This window comes from Cyanistes caeruleus, chromosome 3 (assembly GCF_971803275.1).
Source record: "Cyanistes caeruleus chromosome 3, bCyaCae1.hap1.1, whole genome shotgun sequence".
In the NCBI taxonomy this organism is placed as follows: domain Eukaryota; kingdom Metazoa; phylum Chordata; class Aves; order Passeriformes; family Paridae; genus Cyanistes; species Cyanistes caeruleus.
The window spans coordinates 24,425,323-24,445,035 of NC_141703.1; the positions used below are offsets into that span (position 1 = coordinate 24,425,323).

At 43.2% G+C, this 19,713-nt stretch overlaps 2 protein-coding genes across 3 annotated transcripts in view; one reads left to right on the forward strand and one right to left on the reverse strand.

The window, feature by feature from the left end:
- COL4A1 (collagen type IV alpha 1 chain) overlaps nucleotides 1-12,479 on the reverse strand; it is a 120,321-nt gene extending 107,842 nt beyond the window's left edge. Inside the window, exon 1 of the mRNA XM_086880171.1 lies at nucleotides 12,151-12,479. Coding sequence (XP_086736297.1) covers nucleotides 12,151-12,213 — 63 coding nt within the window. The 5' untranslated portion in view covers nucleotides 12,214-12,479. The remainder of the gene's footprint in view (nucleotides 1-12,150) is intronic.
- The window catches only part of COL4A2 (collagen type IV alpha 2 chain), a 139,102-nt gene continuing 131,791 nt past the window's right edge, over nucleotides 12,403-19,713 (forward strand). Inside the window, exons 1-3 of one of the 2 annotated variants that reach the window (XM_086880169.1) lie at nucleotides 12,403-12,605; nucleotides 12,879-12,982; nucleotides 13,120-13,180. In XM_086880169.1, the coding sequence (XP_086736295.1) occupies nucleotides 12,939-12,982; nucleotides 13,120-13,180 (105 nt within the window). In that variant the 5' untranslated portion in view covers nucleotides 12,403-12,605; nucleotides 12,879-12,938. The remainder of the gene's footprint in view (nucleotides 12,606-12,878; nucleotides 12,983-13,119; nucleotides 13,181-19,713) is intronic. The other variant, XM_086880170.1, reaches the window with a different exon arrangement.

Below are 19,713 nucleotides of genomic sequence, written 5' to 3' on the forward strand. Positions count from 1 at the left end.
AGCTTGGGGAACAGGGCAAGGCTGGTTATAAGGGAGGAAAAGAGGCACAGAACATCTGAGCAGCCTCTATTTTCCATCTGTAGGCCTGTCAAGATAAAATAATCCTCAGACAACCAAGCTGATGAAACTCATTTTTACTCTGCTGGTCAAGACCACTAACCTACTTCTCTGCAAGTAATAATTCTTCAGTGACAAAAGTAATTTCTCATGACATAAATAAATTCTTGAAAAACCTTAAGAGTAAGAAAAGACACATAGATCATATAGACGTTTTCTGGCATTTTTACAGCTTGTTCCCTCCCTTTTCTCATGGCCTGTAGGTTTTGAAGGGGATGCAACTGGCATTGCTCTGGCTCCCTACTGCAGTCAGCTGGAGAGTTCATCTTCAAAGGCAACTTCAGGAAGGGATGGAGCAGCACTAGCACTTCAGGCTCTACAGGAGAGCAGACCTCTCCAGTCCCAGCAGGACAGGCAGTGATGGACTCTCACTGGACATCCCCGAGTTCACAGGAAGAGGTGAAGGGTCTGACAAGGGAGGCAGAGCCCACCAGCTGATATGCATTCCTCTGCCCCTCCCGAGGGATGATGGGCAGTGGGTTCTGCTGCTCCTCCTGCAGGAGCACATCCTTGCTGCTGCCCAGTCCCAGCCTCAGCAGCTTCAAATGCAGGTGCTGACAGCAGGTAAAAGGCAAATGGTGTTGGTTCACCTGCAAGCCTTAATGTGTAGGAAGCACCAGCCAGGAAAGAAAAGCTGGAATATTTTTTCCATACACCACAGTAAAGCAGGTATAAGGAGCAGGCTGAAACACTAACCTGTCCCCCAGGGAGCACAGCACACACAGGAAGGGGAATGGCAAAGTGGAGCTGTTGGCCTTACCCAAACAATACACTTTGAAATTATTTCTTCACCCAGCTGCTACCTCAGCCCTTCATCATAACATACAAAGTGCCTTTTTACAGGCCCACCCCTTTTCACCTTCCCAAACAAAGGCAGGTAAATAACCAGCCTAAAGAAGCTGATGGCTTCTCCAAAAGCAGACACAGTTTTACACTTAATGGTTCACTAAGTAATTCCTCCAGCCAGTCAGATATTGAAGCATCAGCACCAAAGTTTAGTCAAGTGACTAATTCCTATCAATTAGATCACTTGATACTGGGCTATCAGGATAGTAACAATTGGAAGTTAGGGAAACACAAAACACTATCCATCATCAGTGACAACTATGAGATAGGTTAGTTATGAATGCACATCAGAACTTTGCCTTTAGCATGGTATGACTCAGATTTTAAAAATGCAGCTTCCATCTAATACTATAAATCTAAGCACAGGAATTCTGCACTTTATACTTTCAAACACAGCAAACAATAGTCACAAGAAACAGAGTACTTTACATGCAAACTTACAAATTCTGTTTCAATGAGTGGTCTTGGACAAAAGCTTTACATTTTACCTAACAGAAATTCGTCAGTTGTCCTCAGGTACAAAAAATTCATGTAAAAGGCTCATGTTTAAAGCACATGACAACATTCAGTTATTTTCAGCAGTACGTCATACAATAATATGTGCAACTTTGCAAAAAATCTCCTTCTGTTTTCAAGACTGATTTGATATGATTTATAGACCTCTGGACTCAGAGCTATGAAACACAGACAGTTAGACAGCTGAACCACATTTATCAGAAAAGTAGGGGTATTAAGCAAAACAATACCCAACATGACATAATCACATGTGCAGCCTCCCATATCAATCAATTTCACCGTTTCCCTTGGACAATACAGACACACACTGTGCCATGTGCAAACCCATCCCATGTAATTGCCCATTACCCTTCCAATCATGGCACACATCTGAGAGGACCCAGGGAGGGGAATGCAGAACTTTTCACATTTCTGCCATGAAATGTTCAGACTTTAATCTATGGCGCTGAATGGGGATTTACAAAAAACAAAGAATTGCTTGTGAACCATGTGGTACAGGATAAGAGTCCAGCTAAAATAATCCTGAGCTCAACAGAAGACACTCACTACACAGACTGTTTTGGCACCGCATTAAATTCTGCATGCTGTTCTATTTTGCCAGTTAAATTGGTACTATTTAATTATAATCAACAGGAAATTATTAAAATAAAGGATATATGTATTGACATTGAACAAATTTAAAAAGTCTTCTGCTGAAATAGATTCCAGATGTGCATGTCTGTCAATGCACAGATATATCTTAAATTGTGTGAGTAACTAAAGTTGTGCACAGAATTGTTAATTTGCAAACTCTGGACCAAAACCTGTGCTCACTACACAGGGGCCATGTAAATGCCATCTCAGGCCTTAACACAGGGTCAGCTGATCTTGGTAATATCCTACTTGTGTTTTGTACAGTTGCCTTTTCTGCAGGCCTGGCAGCATCCAAAGTAGTGTATCTAGAGAACCAAACCTTTTCCTCTGGCTTTCACATTGTCAAATGATTTCTAGCACCAACAGCTCCTGTGGTATCAATGAGAAAGTTCTTTTGAATGCAAGGAAGGCATTTAGAACAAACAACTTTCAGAAGGTGTATATTTTAGTTTGCATATTAGCTCTGCAAAGCCTGTAGGAACACAAATAGGTATAAGGCACTCAGGTGCTAGGATTGCTCCTTTAAAGATTTTATTTGGAGGCAAGAAGCATTCTCACAAAACAATCTTTCTAATTTTTGACCTATGCAGTCTCTTTGCCTTTACCATAATCTTCTCTGGTCTCCTTGATACTCCAGAAAAAAAAAAACCTTTCCACATTCATAGCTTCTTTGACTAGTCTAACAATCAATTAAATGGAAGCTGAAATTATTAGCAACTTTGAGGAAACGAGTCTGCACCTGGCAGGACAGAGGGCACTAAGCTACAATCACTACAAGGTTAGCAGCTGCCTGCCTGCACATCCCAGGGGCTACCATTCAAAGCTTTTCTATGCTTATGACACATCTAGTCCATTTAAAATCACAAGCTCTGTCCCAACCAAGCACATAATTCCTTGAAAATGCATCAGAAATCAGCATCCACTGGTTTGTCTGACCAGTGTGAATCAGAGCACATTTTCAAAGGCATGTTCCCAGAAAGATGGATCTACTTTTCTGCATGGTTGGAACTATTATTTTGGCATTCTCAAGGGCGTGAGCCGAGACATTATTTAACCCAATGACTTTAGGCACTGGTACAACATTCGCTGGATCACCAAGGTCCATACTGGGAAGTAAGTTTTAAAATAGCAATAGAAAGTCACAGTCAGTAGGATTACATTGCGTAAGAATTAACAGCACCAGAATCCATGTCTAAGTCTTCTCCCAGCTGATACTTACCAGTAACAATTACAGAGCAGCCCTTTCTAGGCTGGGACTGCCAGCTGGAGGGTCCCCACGACTGGTGGCAGCAGCCAGGACCAAGAGCCAGCTCCCACAGCTGTTGTCCAGCTAAGCAAAACTAAGTTCAAGGCTCTAGCACTTGGTTCTTTCCCTTTTTCCTGATGTTTTTTCTTGCCCTGCTTTCTACTCTGGCCCCTGGAGGTGCATCATGAAGCCCTGACTCCTCAGAATCACTGTGCCATTTTAAAAAACAAAAAACAAACCTGATGAAAACATAGACTTCCTAAGATAGTATTAAGCTTTTTACTTTCTTCTCACTTTCATTTATGCTTCTTGCTATTCCCTGCTTTTCTCTGAAAGTGTCCATGTCAATTCCAAAAAATGTTTGTAACAAAGATAGAGCCCCAGTCAATACACTTCAGCAAAAAAAAAAAAAATTCAATTAAAAGCTACTCATAATTTTCTCAAGTAAAGCTGTTACATTACAAGCATCTACTTAGCTTTAGTCTTCCCTGCCTATTCTAACAAACTGCTACAAACACATTTATTTACAGCTGAAAAGCTCTTCTGAGTTTTGGCCACAATTAGTGCTTGCACATGTATCTTGGCTTTATGGCAGCCAGAACTCATCCTTTTTTTATTCTCCTAGCAGATAACTGACTTATCATTGCCATAAAAGGGACCAGCTTCAAGCACAATATGAAAATTCCTGGAATGCTTGAATCTACCCTCATGTAGCTGATTTTTCCCTTAATATGTGCACTATGAATACAAACTATGAATGCACTAATTTCTCTTTAAACTTTTGTTCTAATTCTTTATTTTGTTCTAATTCTTTACAGCCCCATCAGTCAATACCAGTGTAATTTTTCAGCCTTATTTGGGTTTCATTGCAATCTAAGGATTTGTTTCAGTGTTTTTAAATTAGTAATTATTTCAACAGAAGCCTTCAGCAGACTAGAAAACAAGTTTTTTTCCTCTGGATAAACAACTGGACTAATAAGACCAAAAGACTTACAATATCTAGTCAGCACATAGCTATCCAGTGAAAATGGGCTAATTTGTTCTATCCCTTAGCTACAACTGAAACATTTGTCATGACAAAGAGAAAAAATAAAAGAGGCTTTCTCATTCTGATTTCTGTATACTAAACTAAGAACCCCATTAATCATCTACTCAAAGAGAACCAGCTAACAAAACAATTTATTTTCCACTAAGTTAGTGAGTATTTGCATGAAAGATTACATACTTCATTATGAATTTCTGATGTGAATTATCTATAGGAAGAATCCTCAGGTAAAAATGGCCTTGATCAATGACTATGATGAATTAGGACTCTTTCTCTTACTAAACCATTTAGAAATGCTCTACCATGTTCATTCCCCAGTGTTAAGACAACATCCACATGTACAGAAAACATATTGAGAGAGCATCTTGACTAGAAGAAGGTTTGAAACCTCAGACCTCCCATGTAGCCAGAGAGATTATAAATCCCACAGCAGCTGAGACACACATGGGCAGAGAGAAGGCTGGACACTGGTGTTTCAAGGTGTAGAGGAGATGAACGTTACTTGCCTCAAGTAATTTTTCTTAGCAATGTTAGGGAACACCACCAGACTTTGGCACCTTTCAAGGAAGTTCAACATCCAAACCTATTCGTGGCTTTCACCTTATCTCAATTCAGAGAGGAAGCACAGAGTTTGCAAACTAGAGCTACTCAGCACATCTCTTCCAACTTTAACAGTTGGGCAGCCATCTCCATGGGGGTGACAGATTTTACCTAAAAACTTTCTGTTTCCCAGTTGTAGCATTTGAAATGCTCTTTAGTAAGGTATACATTATGTACAGACAAGATAATGCATAGTTTGTACCATGCTTCAGTCTTCTATAAAAAACTACATCTCTTCTGAATGCAAATGACCAAACTCACTTGATTTTTAATTAAAATATTCTAGTTTTGCCTACTAATCTCAGTTCATTAAACTAACTATTGGATTTATTTTATAACTTTGATAATTTCTTCTGCTGGTTCCCTCTCAGCCATTTTAAAAATCTGCATGTCAAAATGGGGTCTCTCTGTCACTGCTACAAGCAGATGAAAGCCACAAAAAGATGAAAGAAACTTAATTATTACTTTGCAATTTGTTTACTCCACACACTTGACAGCACTTTGTATTTTGTCCTTCACATTGTTCTGCTGAAGAAGCACACCCTTCCTCAGACCCTGCGAGAAAGGCTGTCTGCCAGCAGCAGTAAAGGTGAAGGCAGCGGATGCACATGGGGAGAAAAAAACCATAGGAAAGGAGGGGAACAGAGAATGATTAGTGATTCTCTTGAATCAACACAAAGAAACCCTTTAGCTTACATGAAATACCATAACAGTAGCTGAATAACTTTGCTAAAAAATAAAATTACATATTTTATAAATTAAGTTGGCACATGCATGAAAAATCTTACACCATTTTTTTCAGAACATGTGTGAGAACATCATTCTTTAGATATGAAGATAACATTAAAAAAAAAAATCAAGAAGAAGGAAACCTATCCTTTCGCAGCTCTTCTTTGGCTTCCCTCATTTCATTTTTGGACACATCCTTTTTATTATATTATGGGGCTGTAAGGCAAGCCAAGCCAAAAAAAAGGGAACTTTTTTGCTGGCTGCGAGGCTGACTCATTTCCACCCAAGCAGATTCCCAAGCTGCTGGGTCCCACAGCACCTGCTGTCTGTATCCAGGCCTCAGCACCTTGCACCAGAACTGCACTGATGTCACTGAAACACCTCAGCACAGGTATCTGTGGATACAGCAGGACTACAATTCTCATTGGAACCCATAAGTACAGGTTTTCAGATGCTTGATAACTTGGCAAATCAGAGGGGAAAAGGGGCAGTTCCTACCACCACCACACAAACACCTAAGCTGACCTAATACAACATTAAAGCTTACAATGTTTTTTCCCATGTTGGAAATATAAAGAAAGCACACAATGTTAAGAGGTTTCCTAAAAAATATATTTTTGAGATATTTTGAGATATTAAAGTGGTATAAAGTGAGCCCTGAGCTGAACAGAGCAGTGTTTTTGAAAATATACACTGTACTTTTCTTTTTCAAATTAGAAAGTTTATTCAAGCTCCTCCTTCTGTAAGAGGATATGTCAGAGATAATGGAAGATTAAAAAGTCAGTTTTTCATCCTATAACTGTTAGTACATACCAGAGGGTAAAAAACAGACTAGCTTTGCACTATTTATACTCTCTATAAAGAATACATTTGCCTATTTCTTTACTGTGACTCACCTCAGATTACAACAGCATAATGGTAGTGCAATATCAAACATATTGATAATGTTTTAACTTGTCCTATATTTTACTGACACATTGTCCAAGACACTATAGAAAGTGCCTTTTAAAGCTTTATAAAGAGGCTTGCTATATGAAGAGGCTTAATGCCACATTAACCCTAATGAAGGGTTAATGCCACATACTTTTCTGGTGCATTAAATCACCAAGAATAATTACAACCAGTTATAACCCAAAGAAGTCAAAAATTTATCTTCCCCCAAACATCATTACACTGCAGAAGTACTTCACGTGTTCCACTACTCACTAAAGCCACAGGCTGCTCTTCCATTCAGATCATAGCCCTTGCCCAAATTCTTCTCTTTGATCAAATCCTGCAAGATGTTAAGGTGTTAAGTGTTTATGATGGGAAAGTCAGTGGAAATTCTGGGAAGGGTGTACTATGTAACTTTCAAACACTGATGAAGTAAGTCAATTTATTCTTGCGTAGAGGTTGTTGAATCTTCCTTTGTTTAGTCTACTTCTATAAAAAGAACAATATTCCTAAGCCTATCCCTAAAGAAGGCTTCTGACATTTTAGAACAATAGCCTTAGCTGCCTGCAGCAGCTGTGCTACATTGCAATACATAATCAGGGCAACTGACAGAATATACATCCAGCATAACCTCAGGCACTATACAAGCTAGTGATACCCAGGATTATAAACACCAAGCAGACAAGTTGCAATGAAACATTGCAGTAGTCCTGCAGGCATTTAATACAAACACTCAGGAGCAAAAATTGTGCAGCTTGGGATGACTGTCCACGAAGGCACTTGCGTATGATGACACTCAACAGCTGGCTCCAGGACAAAGTTTGAGGAGATGAGTCAGGACTGACTGCTCTGGGAGACTTTCACCAACACAGCTGGCAGCAGGCAGGTGCATGTTTCCAAAATATCCTGCCCTTCTCTTCTGCCTCCAGCACCCCATGCCATGATGTCGTAGAAGTGGCCAGAGGGAGAGGGGAAGTTGGCAGATACAAAAACAGGTATAAAGACATTCCTTTGGGAGCAAGGAGTCACCAGGCCTGTCCCCTTGTCCCCAGAAGTGCCCCATGCATTCTTCTGTGTATATATATTGAATAGTGACCCCCCCTGCTAGGACAGGTGAACCCCTGCCCACCACTCCTCCACTTCCCCAGCACTGCTCACCACAGGAAGGTGACCCTCCTGCCCAAGCTCTCATGACCCTCTCTGGTGATCCCCAGCCACCTCAGATTTTATACCTCCTCCTGACAAAACATCTCTCTCCAACAGGAGGAAAAGGGAGCACTGAAGTTGTTAGTGCACCATAGCCTGGCAGGGGTAACCAAACCCATTTTCTGTTTTTCTCTGAAGCCTTCTAGCCCGAGAGGAGCTTCACTCCTCAGAAATCATTTGGGTCTCCCTTTCTGTCCATATTTTTGGAACCAGTGACCATATTTCCCTCCTGAATTAACACTTGCCAGGGTTTACTGAATGTGCTCTTCGTATTGCCAAGTCCTTGAGGACGTTCAGGGACAAGGGTGTTAGATGGCCTCAGGGAATAGGTGTCTCAGCATCAGAGACATGGCAGTCCTAGACACGAACTGCTGCAGAAGGCAGCTGCCCATCCCTGCCTTACTTCATTAGTAAAAGCACACCCAAGTGAAATGCTACCAGTGATTCAGACTCAGTCATACGACTTCTCTTCAATCACATGCCAAAAGCCCAGATCATTCTTCTTATCTGCTCTTGGTTTATGTGCCTTGTACCTCTCCATCTCAGTAAATCACATCTTTCAATGAAAAAATAATAGAAAAATTGGTCAGATTAGTTGGAAGCAACTATATTCCTTTTGGTTTTGGCCTCTAACTGCATGTGTCAGAACGTACTACCAAATATAATGTAAAAAACAGGAGAGGTGATGCAAGGAAGGCACGAGGACAATACAGCAGAGCTGTCTCTGCCTGGACACATACAGGACCACTCTTTATACTGGGCTTACCCAGGGACAGGCACCTTCTGATCTCCCACCAGTGCACCCCCAGTTGCCACCATACTCTCAGCTCAAGCAGCACTAGTGGAATCAGCACTGCCCCTGTGGAAAAATATATGCATGCTTTTATCACTGTTTTGGCATGCCTTTCCCTATTAGCTCCATAGAGCCTGCTCTCAGCTCTGTCCCAGCACCCAAGACTAAAAAGCAGAAAAGGGAGATTGGTTGGGAGCTTGGAGAGAATGCTAAGCCCACTGCTGAGCAGTGGTGGCCAGGAGAACTCCTCCAGTCCACCAGTGTTTACATGGCAGCCAGTCCACTTGTGTGGAAGGTGACTCAACCCAGGGCTCAAATGCAGCTGAAGATCTCACTCTGCTGCATGCAGCACAAGGAGCAGCACTGCAGCAGCATGGACAAGGTAGCGAAACATGAAACAGGCATTTCCATGGCACTGTCAACTCTCAACCAAGCAGTACTAATGTTAGGAAACAGACTTTCTCCAAAGGAAATGGCAGCCTGGAGAGTGTCAGAAATGAGAGCTCCTGCAGAGATCCATCAAAACAAGTTTCTCCTGTAACCGTCTCATGGGAGCAGTCTTTTATCCTGACCTGGAAACATCTTAATCTACTGCCTGGCCTTCCACTCTGCTCTCATTGTAACCTGAAAATTAATCTCTTGAGAAGAATGCAGAACAGCACAAATGCCCAGGTGAGCTATAATCATTATTTTCATTATAACTGATCTAAATAAGGAACACTAAACTTCTAGTGTCACATCTGGAGGCACCTTATAGTGGCACATTAAAACCAGTGGGAGCTGCAACAGAGCAGCTCCCTCTTTATGCACTGAGGCACGTGACCATGACAGAAGCTGGCTCAGGGCTGGCTTTGCTACGTCAAATGCCTCTGTCAGAGCCGTCCTTCCAAATCTCCTTGTATGTATTTAATCACAGATATGTCAGAGATAAAAACAATTTTTCACTCTGTCAGCCCTGACAGACTGCAGAATCACCACCACCAGCACAACATGAGCTGCTTCTGCCACATTTGCTTGTGCTCACAGGCATGGAGGTCTCGAGCCTAGAACAACCACGATGCACATATGAAGAAACATTTACTGTGAGGGTAACTGAGCATTGACACAGGTTGCCTAGAGGGGTTGAGCAGTCTCCATCTTTGGACATATTCAAAACTCAGTGGGAAACAGCTTTAAGCAGCCTGTTGTAGCTGTCCCTGCTCTGAGCAAGGGGGTGGAACCAGATGATCTCCAAGGTGCCCACTAGCCTCTCCAATTCTGTGATGAATGCCACAGTACAATTAAGATGACTGTGGCTGCACAACTGCCATAAAAAAATAAAATAAAAAAAAATAAAAAAAAAAACCTAGCCAATAAAAGCTACTTTGGGGAAGGAAGGAACCAGCATAATTCTTTTTACCTGCAGAAAAGTGGTTGCTCCATTCAGCCTATTGCAAAGAGTATTGCTACAATCTTCCCTACCACACGATCTTCTGCTAATACAACCAGTCTTTAAATGTAAACAGTGGGAACACGTTCATCTGAGGACAATGTGAGCACTGGGTCAGCTCTGCCAAGCTCTCCAAAAGCAGAAGTGCTGCCCAGGTGTAGAGTGCTTCATACCACCCTGCCACAATCATGCACAGGCATCAGCCCAGCTCGAGGATCTCCAAAGAGCAGTCTCTGGATTGCCACCCACACGTGGTATGGTGCAGGCTAACAGCCATCTCCATCACCTTTTGTGTGGTTCCTAGTGACAGGCAACAGTGTGGAGATCGGGACAATGCCAGCAGAACTGAATGGATTGAAAGGCCACCCATGTACAGCCAGAAGTTTATCTAAGGCAATAAAACTGCAAAGGAGATCAACTTCCACTGCATACTTGTGTTTTCCGGTGGCACTGATGAGGAACTGTCAGTTTAACACACAAAGAACTGTTAATTATGGGAATAGCTTCATAATATAATTAACAGCTTCAGGGTAAATTTTAAGAAATCTTGATTTTAATGAAATCATTTATCCAGCACATGCCGGACACTTCTAGAACAGAGCCTCTTCACAGTTACTAGGGAAGACCTCAAATTGTACAACTGATACTAAAGTTTGTATCTTCTTTTAATAAACACCTCATCCCGAAATAGTTTTCATCTTTGATTGACAGTCATGTTTTACCCAATGACTTCACTTTCCAGCACAAGGTGGGAATGTATCTTACAGATAGGTATTTTTATCTCTAGATATACCAAATTCAGAACTCAAATGTGTATCATTTACTTTAAAGTTTTCTAATTCATTAAAATTGATTATAACCTTAAGGGAATACAGTTTAATCAGCTTGATGCCAAGTGACGGGTGAATTGCCTGAGAGGATTCACCACTGAGTGATTTATTGCAATCACAATAAGCCTGAGATTATCAACCTAGGAGCAACAGACAAGACATCAGAAGTTCAGTGCATCGCTTACTTCAGTTGAATACAGTTACTCAATACATACATACCATCCCATTGGTTGCACAGAGCTATTGAAATTCATTATAGGGCTTAATTTCATCTGAAATTGCAGAAAAGCTTAAAATAACCCTTTCCCATACCTCCACTGTTGATTGAAATGTTAACACAAGATCTTACATTTATAGCAGGAAGCATGACAAAAAAACCATGTGTCTACAGCTACTGACAAGTTTTCTGCACTCCTGAATTTCACTAATACAGTATCAACCTAACCAAATCCAAAGAAACGAGGAGACACAAAAAAGATAAGCTATTTCAAATTACTTTGTCAACTTAGACGTACAGAAGGAACAGCCCAAATACTTCAGGAGCGCCAGGAAGGAGAGTCCTTTAGACTTAAGGACAGCTAATAGCTATTATCACAGTGATAAAATTAGCTCCCTTAGCAAAACTTTCAGACTACTTGCATGCTTTCGATTTTACAAGTCTATGCCACAATCTAGTTCCATCCGGAAAGATGCCAAAATTCAACGTTATGATCCTTCCCAGTCCCCAGCCGACTGCCCATCGCGGGGGTCAAAGGCGGCGTGCACAGCACTTTGAATCCAAGCAGCCAGCTCTAAACTATCATTAATACAAATATTGTTTCTTTTCCACTTTTTAAATTATTATTATTATTTTACCGTGGAAACACAACTCTCTAGTTTTCAGTCCCGGGTGGGTGCTTGCTTTCCATTCCCTCCCCAGTCAGCGGCGCTCCGTGCCGGGCCGTGGGGGTGCGCTGCGGGGCCCGTCCCCGCCGGACCCCCGCTGCCACCGCCGCGCGGTGCCGCCCGTCCCGCTCCGCTCCCGCCGGGGGCCGCCGAGCAGGCACAGCCCCGCGGAGCGGCGGGGCAGGCGGGCATCCGCGCCGAGCCCACCTGGCTGCCCCAGCGCCCCGAGAGCGGAGGCCCCGCGCCGCCCCCCCGTCCCGTCCCGTCCCGCGTCTCCCCGTGAGAGCGTCCCGCGTGTGCGCCCGATCGCGCAGCCCCAGGGAGCCGCCTCCGCGTACTCACCGCGGCGGACACGGCGCTGAACTCGGCGCTCAGCAGCAGCCCGAAGCCCAGCCAGAGCCGCATGCTGCCGCGCACCGCACCGCACCGTCGGTCCCTGGGCGGCGGAGCGCCGGCGACTCAGAGCGGGGCTCCGCGGGGCCGGCCCCACATGCGCGTCCCTTCCCTCCGGCACGGCCGCGGCGCCTGCAATGCCTCGGCGGCGAAGGACTGGACTCGCCGTACACGATGGGCGGTGGCAGCCCCCCCTCTCCTCCCCTCCGGGCGGGGACCCTGGGAGGACGCAACCTCGCCCGCTCCCGTTCGCCGCTGGCCACAGTTCTTCCGCCTCCTCGTCCCCGCCGCGGGTGTGTGGTGGGCCGTGGGCGGAGGTGGGCGGAGGGGGGAGGTGCACCGCTTCTTCGCCGCAGTCTAAGGGCACGGCACGGCACGGTACGGGCACGGCACGGCACGGCACGGTACGGGCACAGCAGCGCAGAGCAGAGCGGGCGGCAGGAGGGGCCGGGCAAGGGCCGGGGGCGCTGGCTCTGCACGGCCCGTCGGGGTCCGCGCCCGGCAGGCAGCGCTCCGTGCGCGGCGCCACAGCCCTCTCTCCCCCCGGATGGGAGCCCGGCCCCGCCGCTCCCTGCTCCGGCAGCTCCCTGCTCCGGCAGCTCCCTGCTCCGGCAGCGAGCCCGGAGACCTCCGGCGGGGGGAGCGGCGTTACGAGCGGGCTCTTGTCTGCCTTGCAGGGGTGGCCGTCCGGCGGGAGGGAGCCCTGAGCCGAGCCCCCGGCCAGGGAATGAGCGAAAATGGACATCTCTCAGCTTCCCAGTGCACGTATTTTCCTTTGTCAGTAAGTAATTCCGCTCGGTAGACTTCTGGAAATAACTTTTTTAAAGTCGTATTGTCACCTTTAACTGCGGAGCGTTATCACGTGCTTGTTTTGCACTAGCTTAAAACAATATCGTCCTTATTCACCTTTCCCTGCAGGGACACGGGGCTTTTGCTGATCCTGATGGAAGTTGTGCTGTCGGCCGTCCAAGTGCATGCTGTAAGTAAAACGTCTTCTTTTACTGAGAGAGAAGAGGAGGAAAAAGCAGTTTCCTTGTACCAATAAGTGAAGAACTGCGTTTTCCTTGCCAAATGGCTTATCTATCTTTCTATTAAAAGAAACAATTAACAAATCATCTCTGCTAGCCTTACGGATTGCTGCCTTCAACAAACTGATGTTCGGCAGAGAAGCATAATGCTTCAAGTGTCAGGTTGTTTGAACTGTTCCACTGTTGTTCCACTGTTAATTTTGCTTAAATAGAGTAATTTGTTATACTGATAGTGAAACAAACCAAACAATTTCTTTAATTTTGTAAGAAACACACCAAAAATGCAGTGCTGTAGATACTAAGGAATACTTTATCAAAGTTGACCTGCAGGTGAAATGTCTTCAGTTACATACAAACCTCATCCGAGGACTGTGAAGCTTATTTCTACTAGTCAGCGTTTATAAACAAATTGTTACTTAAATTAAATTGTTAAATCCAAAAATAGGTGTTATGTACCATATAGTTGCAGATGTCTACCTGAGTTGTTGATGTAAGCAGAATTTAATAAACTCTTACATCATTGTTACAAGGATGTGAAAGGTGTGGGAGATGATGTATAAGTGCAACATTTGCCTGTTACAAAGTGAGTTTAATGAAAAATTGTCATTAATGGGAATAGATTTTGGATCAGGCCTGAATATAGGAGACTGAGGTTGGTAGGCTTGACTCGTGGTTGTGTTTATTGGTCAGCCACAAGTGTGGGTTAGGCTCTGTGGTCATGTGCTAGTGGGACCTTGATTACATTTTTTCAAAAGCTATCCTACTCATGTTTTAATCACACTGTCTGCAACTTTGACTTTCCACTCCATACAGATGCATGATGATAGGCCACATTTTTGTGGCATACCGTGTTAAGTATGGGAAATGCTATGTTTAGGAATGGGAAATACTAGGGCTTTTGCAGCAGGTGTTGTGACACACGATAATCCCGCACTCCAGCTGCAGCTGGCACGTAGCACTTGCCCGTCAGCCCACGTAGATGGTTGATCTCTCCACATCATGCCTGAGCAAGAGCTGCCTGGCTGGAGACCCACTGCCCTGTGGGAAGGGACAGGAGCAAGAACCTTAAGTGTCATGTGCTGCTTGTCTTTGCCTCATTTAGATACAAACATTGTTCTGTTGCATAGTGCTGAATGGATGATAAAATTACCATGTGCTACTGAAACCAGAGCAGGCTGATGATAACTGGCAATGTTTTATGCCCAGTAATGATATCACTGGGATCAGTTGACATAAACCAGTGGCATTATGACCCTTCTTTTATGAAGCTGTGTTGTAGTGTGCATAGCACAATACCTGAGTTTTAGCTATAGCATGGACTAATTAAATCTCCTTTATGTTCTTACTTTAGACTACTGGGGTGTTAAAATAGAGGTATACTGAGGAGGTGTTCAAGATATCTTGGTTAATGGATGCAGTCTGATCATGGCTGCTTGGATCTCCACATGTTGGTTTTCCCAGAGAATCTTGAAAAAGTAAACTGGCTTGCTTAAAGGTTTAATTTCATAGATTTAATAGTTCCTAAGGTGGCGACTGTGTAGAAGATAAAATACCCCAGTGAATGTGAGTGGGGAAGTCTGGTCATGTTTCCATGAAAAATTGAGCTTCACTGCCACCATAGTATTTATCCTATTTTCCACTCACATGCTGCTTCCTTCCCTTAGCCAGCCCAGGGGTTTCTGTAGTCGTGTGGCCAACTGAATTGGAAAATTCCTTGTTTGTACTAGTCACTACCCCAAAAAAGAAGAGGGGTGAGAGCTAACTTTATCCTGGGTCAGATCATCACTTGTATTCATAGAAACCTGGGCTAGCATGGGGTTGTTAGCAGGGAGCTGTGGGAGGGAGGAGGGTTGGGCTTGTTCCTTGCAGTGACCACTCTGATCAAGTATGTTTGCAAAGTGATGAAGTGGGTGTCAGTGGGAAGCAGCAGCACCTGAATAATTGCCAGAGCTGCTGGCAGTCATATTCTTTATATTGTAATTCCATTTGTCACACTGAATCTTCTGTTTGTTGCACAGATCAATGTGCTAATGTTATGAGGTGTTCTATTAGCTTGAATTAAAAAAAAAAAAACTGCTACGAATTATTAGAGTCTGTAGGACCAGGTTTTAAAAGTCATGATTCTGCCTGTAATGAGAGAGGCAGAGCTGCTGACTTTGACAGCCATATATATGTGAATGAGTTACAGCTGCTGGACATAAGTCGTGTTGAATGAGAAAAATGGCACATAGGAAGAAATTGGAGGGACATTAAGGAAAGGCCAGGAAAGAGGGAGAGAGAAAGAGTGGAACTCAAAGAGTTTGACTGAATGTGTTGCCTGGCAGGCTGCTGCTGGCTGTTAGGGAGATGGATGTTTCTCAGCAGAAAAAGAAATGAGAGGAAGAAAAAGAAGGAGGATGTTTAGGATATCAGAGAACTGGGACAGAAAAAAAAATGGTGTCTCTGGCAAAAGAAGAGGATGCTGGTTGCAGGCTTGAAGAACTAAGGAAGAGAAGTCCCTGAATGGAAGTGCCAGGACAGACAGCCAAATGGAGTGGATCAGGCACAGTTATCTTTAGCACTCTGGCATACATTGGATGGTGATGTTAAAGGCCTCAAATAAATTTGGAACCACTCTGAATTGTAGATTTAATAATTCACATGGCTTAAATAAAATTAAGTAGTATTAACTACCTGAAGTTCAACCAAGTTTACAGATTTCTTCCCTCCCTCTGTCCCTGCTAACACATTACATCAAAAATACAGTTCTTGGGTTTTATTTTTTTCTCTTTGGAGACAATGTATCTTCTGCTAATACTGATTTTTTTTCTTTTTTTCTTTTTTCTTCCAAAAAGAACACTTTCTTCTAAGTAGTTTTGTAACATTTGATTATTTTATTAGTGTCTTCTTAGTATATTTTCTAAACTGCCTCTAAAAAAAGTTACTCTTTTTCCAAGTTATATTCAGTTGAGAGCAATAGAATCCCAGCAAAGAAGGAAATAATTGTCAGATCAAAGAAAGAAAATTGAGAGAGAATAATTTTGAATAACATTTGCAAAACATAACAGCAAGTAACAGATCACAACTGTCATTTTAACCACATATAGACATATAAAAAGAAAACAGCTGAAGGTAGTGCATGAGATATAATTTTCTTCTGTGAGATTGTAAGGGGATTTATCATGGAGGATGTCATCAAGTGGGGGAAGCAATAATTCTTTGAGAGAGAAAATAAAAACAACGGTACTGTATACTACTTCTGTTGTTTTCATAGTGAAATTAGATTGCTGACATGGATGCCTAAGTTACTGCTCTTAGTTAAAATGTGTCAGTAGCTCTGGGCTACTCATATCCAGGTTTTCCCAGATGTGTCCTGTTTTATTCCATCTGGAAAATTTTGTCTGGTTGAAACAGGAGGACTTTTTACATTAACACAGGGTTTCCAGGCTAAAGAAGCCAGGGTGGAGTAATCACTTGGCCCATCCTGCTTAATATGTGTACTGTAAATGTAGGCACTGGGATAACATTGTGAAAAATGTGATAAGGCAGGCATACTGCCCAGGTGGTCTAGGAAGGAGGCATCAATCTGATGTATTGATTTCATCTGCCACGTTATTTACTTAGTCCATGCAAAGTGAATCTACCTCTTCCTGGAAATACCAGCCTCCATACCTGTGGGCTGCTTCAGAAATAGCCTAGGAGATTCCCCAAAAAGATACACTGCAATCCCATTTTAGAACAACTTCACTTGAGGTATATCCACACTGACAGACGTGGCTTATATATGTCTGATTAAATAAGTGTGTAGTTGGGCTCATCTTTGAGTAACAGTGGTGTTCCATAACAGAATCAGACAGAATAATTATATCTTGAAAAAATTGCTATTTGTGGAACCTCTTGACTAGGGACATCTGTTTGCTTTATTCAAAATTTCTTTGAACCCTGGAAGAATTACTGGGTAGTTTAGAGAGGACTTTTTCTATGTTCAGTCATGGAGCTGACAGGAAGGGGCAGTTCTCTTAAAGAACTATGAGAAATCCTGAATGCAGGAGGTGGCAGCTGCCTGAGGCAAAGCCTCTCATTTTCACTGCAGTCAACAGCCATGTCTTGGTCTGGCAGTGCTGTGTCAATGGTGAGGGTCACAGAGTTTGTATCATGTTGTGGATGGGTAGCAGGACTGCTGCTCAAGTGGGAATTTATTTATGTTTTCTTTAAGAGCCATGACTTCTTCCATCAGCATCATGTGATGCCAGACACACAAACACATTCACAGCCAGTATTGTACACACAGAAATGGAGTCAGGGTTGATAGCTTTGAATCCCTTATTTTTGGTCTCCCCTTTCTTGTGTGCTGGCTGCTACACTCATCAGTAAGAGAGTTCCTTAAATGTGTCTTTTCCTTGTTAATCTTCAAATTCTTCCTTGAAATTCTTTTTTTGGGCCATGCCTATGAAACTGATACTGATTCTAATTTACTAATTAATCATTTTTTCTTGAGAGTTTTCTTTAAGAGTCATTTGCTCTACATCTGTGTGGGAAAAATCAGTCTATTCTTTGTATACAGTCATATCCTGCATATCATATAACTGATTCAAGTTATTCATGCAAGGACAAAACACAGGTTATGCCAAAAGCAAAATATTGTATCTGCCCGAAGTTAGTGATGATGAGGAGGAATTTCTTGCATGTGTCCGTGTGTTTTAAACTCTCTATGCAGAGTCACATATAGGTTCTTTATTCACTTTTTCTTCTTTATAAATCAGAATTATGCTTAAAGAATACTTGCTATAATATATTCAAGTTAATTCTGTTTTGTTGAGTTATTAACTGGCATATCATACAGTCATGCTGCATTTGGTAGCAGAATAGACAGAGTTCTGTCAGCCTCCCAGAATTCTCAGAGTTAAAATGTTGATGCTGAGAGACAAGATCCCTGACAAGATAAACTGTCATGTAATAAAATGATCTTGATGTTTTTTTCAACTGCCTCTAAAAGTAGCTGAAGCAGTTTCAGAAATTCAGCATTGCTTTTCCTTGAGCTTTTAAGGTAAGACATCTGGGTTTTATTGTGTAGTGATTTTACCACAGGAAGCCTTTATGCATTATGATACTAAACCTATTATGTATTTTTAAAATCCTGCACAAAGAAATTATTTGTAGGTCCAACTATATTTGCCTTACCCAAAATGTAAAGCTACACTGTGGTTTATTCAGTTATACTATAAGCAAACACATTTGTTATAAATATTTTAATTTAGTGGGTCAGAGCACATTTTGTATTAATGTTGGGTTTGGGTTTTTTTTTTTGCAGTAACACATTTCTTGTTTGAGACCAGATTATTCTTAATTAGTTCTTTGCTTTTGTTTTGACAAGCCAAAAGTTGGCCAAGGAGTGCAACATTCTTCATATCATATCATATTATACTGATCCAAGATCTTCTTCTGAGAGTTCAATGTTAATTTAGTAGCTTACATCATTTTGCCTAAGAAGGTAGCTTATCTTCCCCTGCCTTGCTTTATTTGCAGTACCCTGTTTGCTCCTCAGGATTAAAAAGCACAGTGAAATCTGCAGTATTTCCTGATGTTTATCAACAGTTATTTTCTTTAAAATGGCAGCACCTAGTTGATAGCAGCAGTTGACTCAGCTCACAGTGAAAGTATGTGATCTTTATCATGCAAGCATTTCTGAGTGACCAAGGACCAACATTATTGGTTTCTAAGTGCCCTTTTTTGTCCATTTGGAAGCTGGAGGTGCTGATTTGATGCAGAGGTAGCTCCTTGTTTTCACACCCTAGAAACAATGTGTAGTAAGGAAAAATGCTCTCACAGTTCATGAGCAAACTTGCATTTGTGTGATTAATTTGCCCTACTTCAGTAGAATCATGTTTTTGTTGCAGTTTCCCTCTTTGACAGTCACAGTGTTTAACTAGGCTGATGCATCTTCTGAACACACCTGGTTTTGTGCTGTTTTTCAGTTTCTGCCTTTACTTTCATGCTTCCTGGGAAGGAGGGGTGGTGTGGTTGTGCATTGGGCAAGAGTGGGCTGCTGCTCCAGATGGGCAGGGGAGCCAGGAGGCATGAGACCACAGACAGGGTGGGGAGCTGGGCAGGACCTGTACCCTCCCGAGGGTCCAGGTGGCCACCGAGGGCAGACACAGCCCTGGAGGGCAGGGCAGGGCCGTGGGGATAGAGACAGGCCAGGCTGGGGTATTTGCCCGCAGGGGGAGGAGGTTGGGGTAGCCTGGCACAGGCATTGCTGACCACAGCTCAGCTCAGCACTGAGGCCCAGCATTCGGCCCGAGCTCCCAGGCTGCTGGCAGGCCAAGGGGGAAGCCCCGCTTCTCACAGCCCTTTTCCCACACAGCTCGTTTCACACCGCTCTGGGAGCACAGCTGCACCCGGAGCTGGCCCCGCGCCCGCTGAGCAGAGCCGGGGCTCCCCTGGGGTGGGACGGGGGAGCCAGCCTGAGGCAGAGACAGCCAGCAGGTCCTGGTGCAGCCCAGCT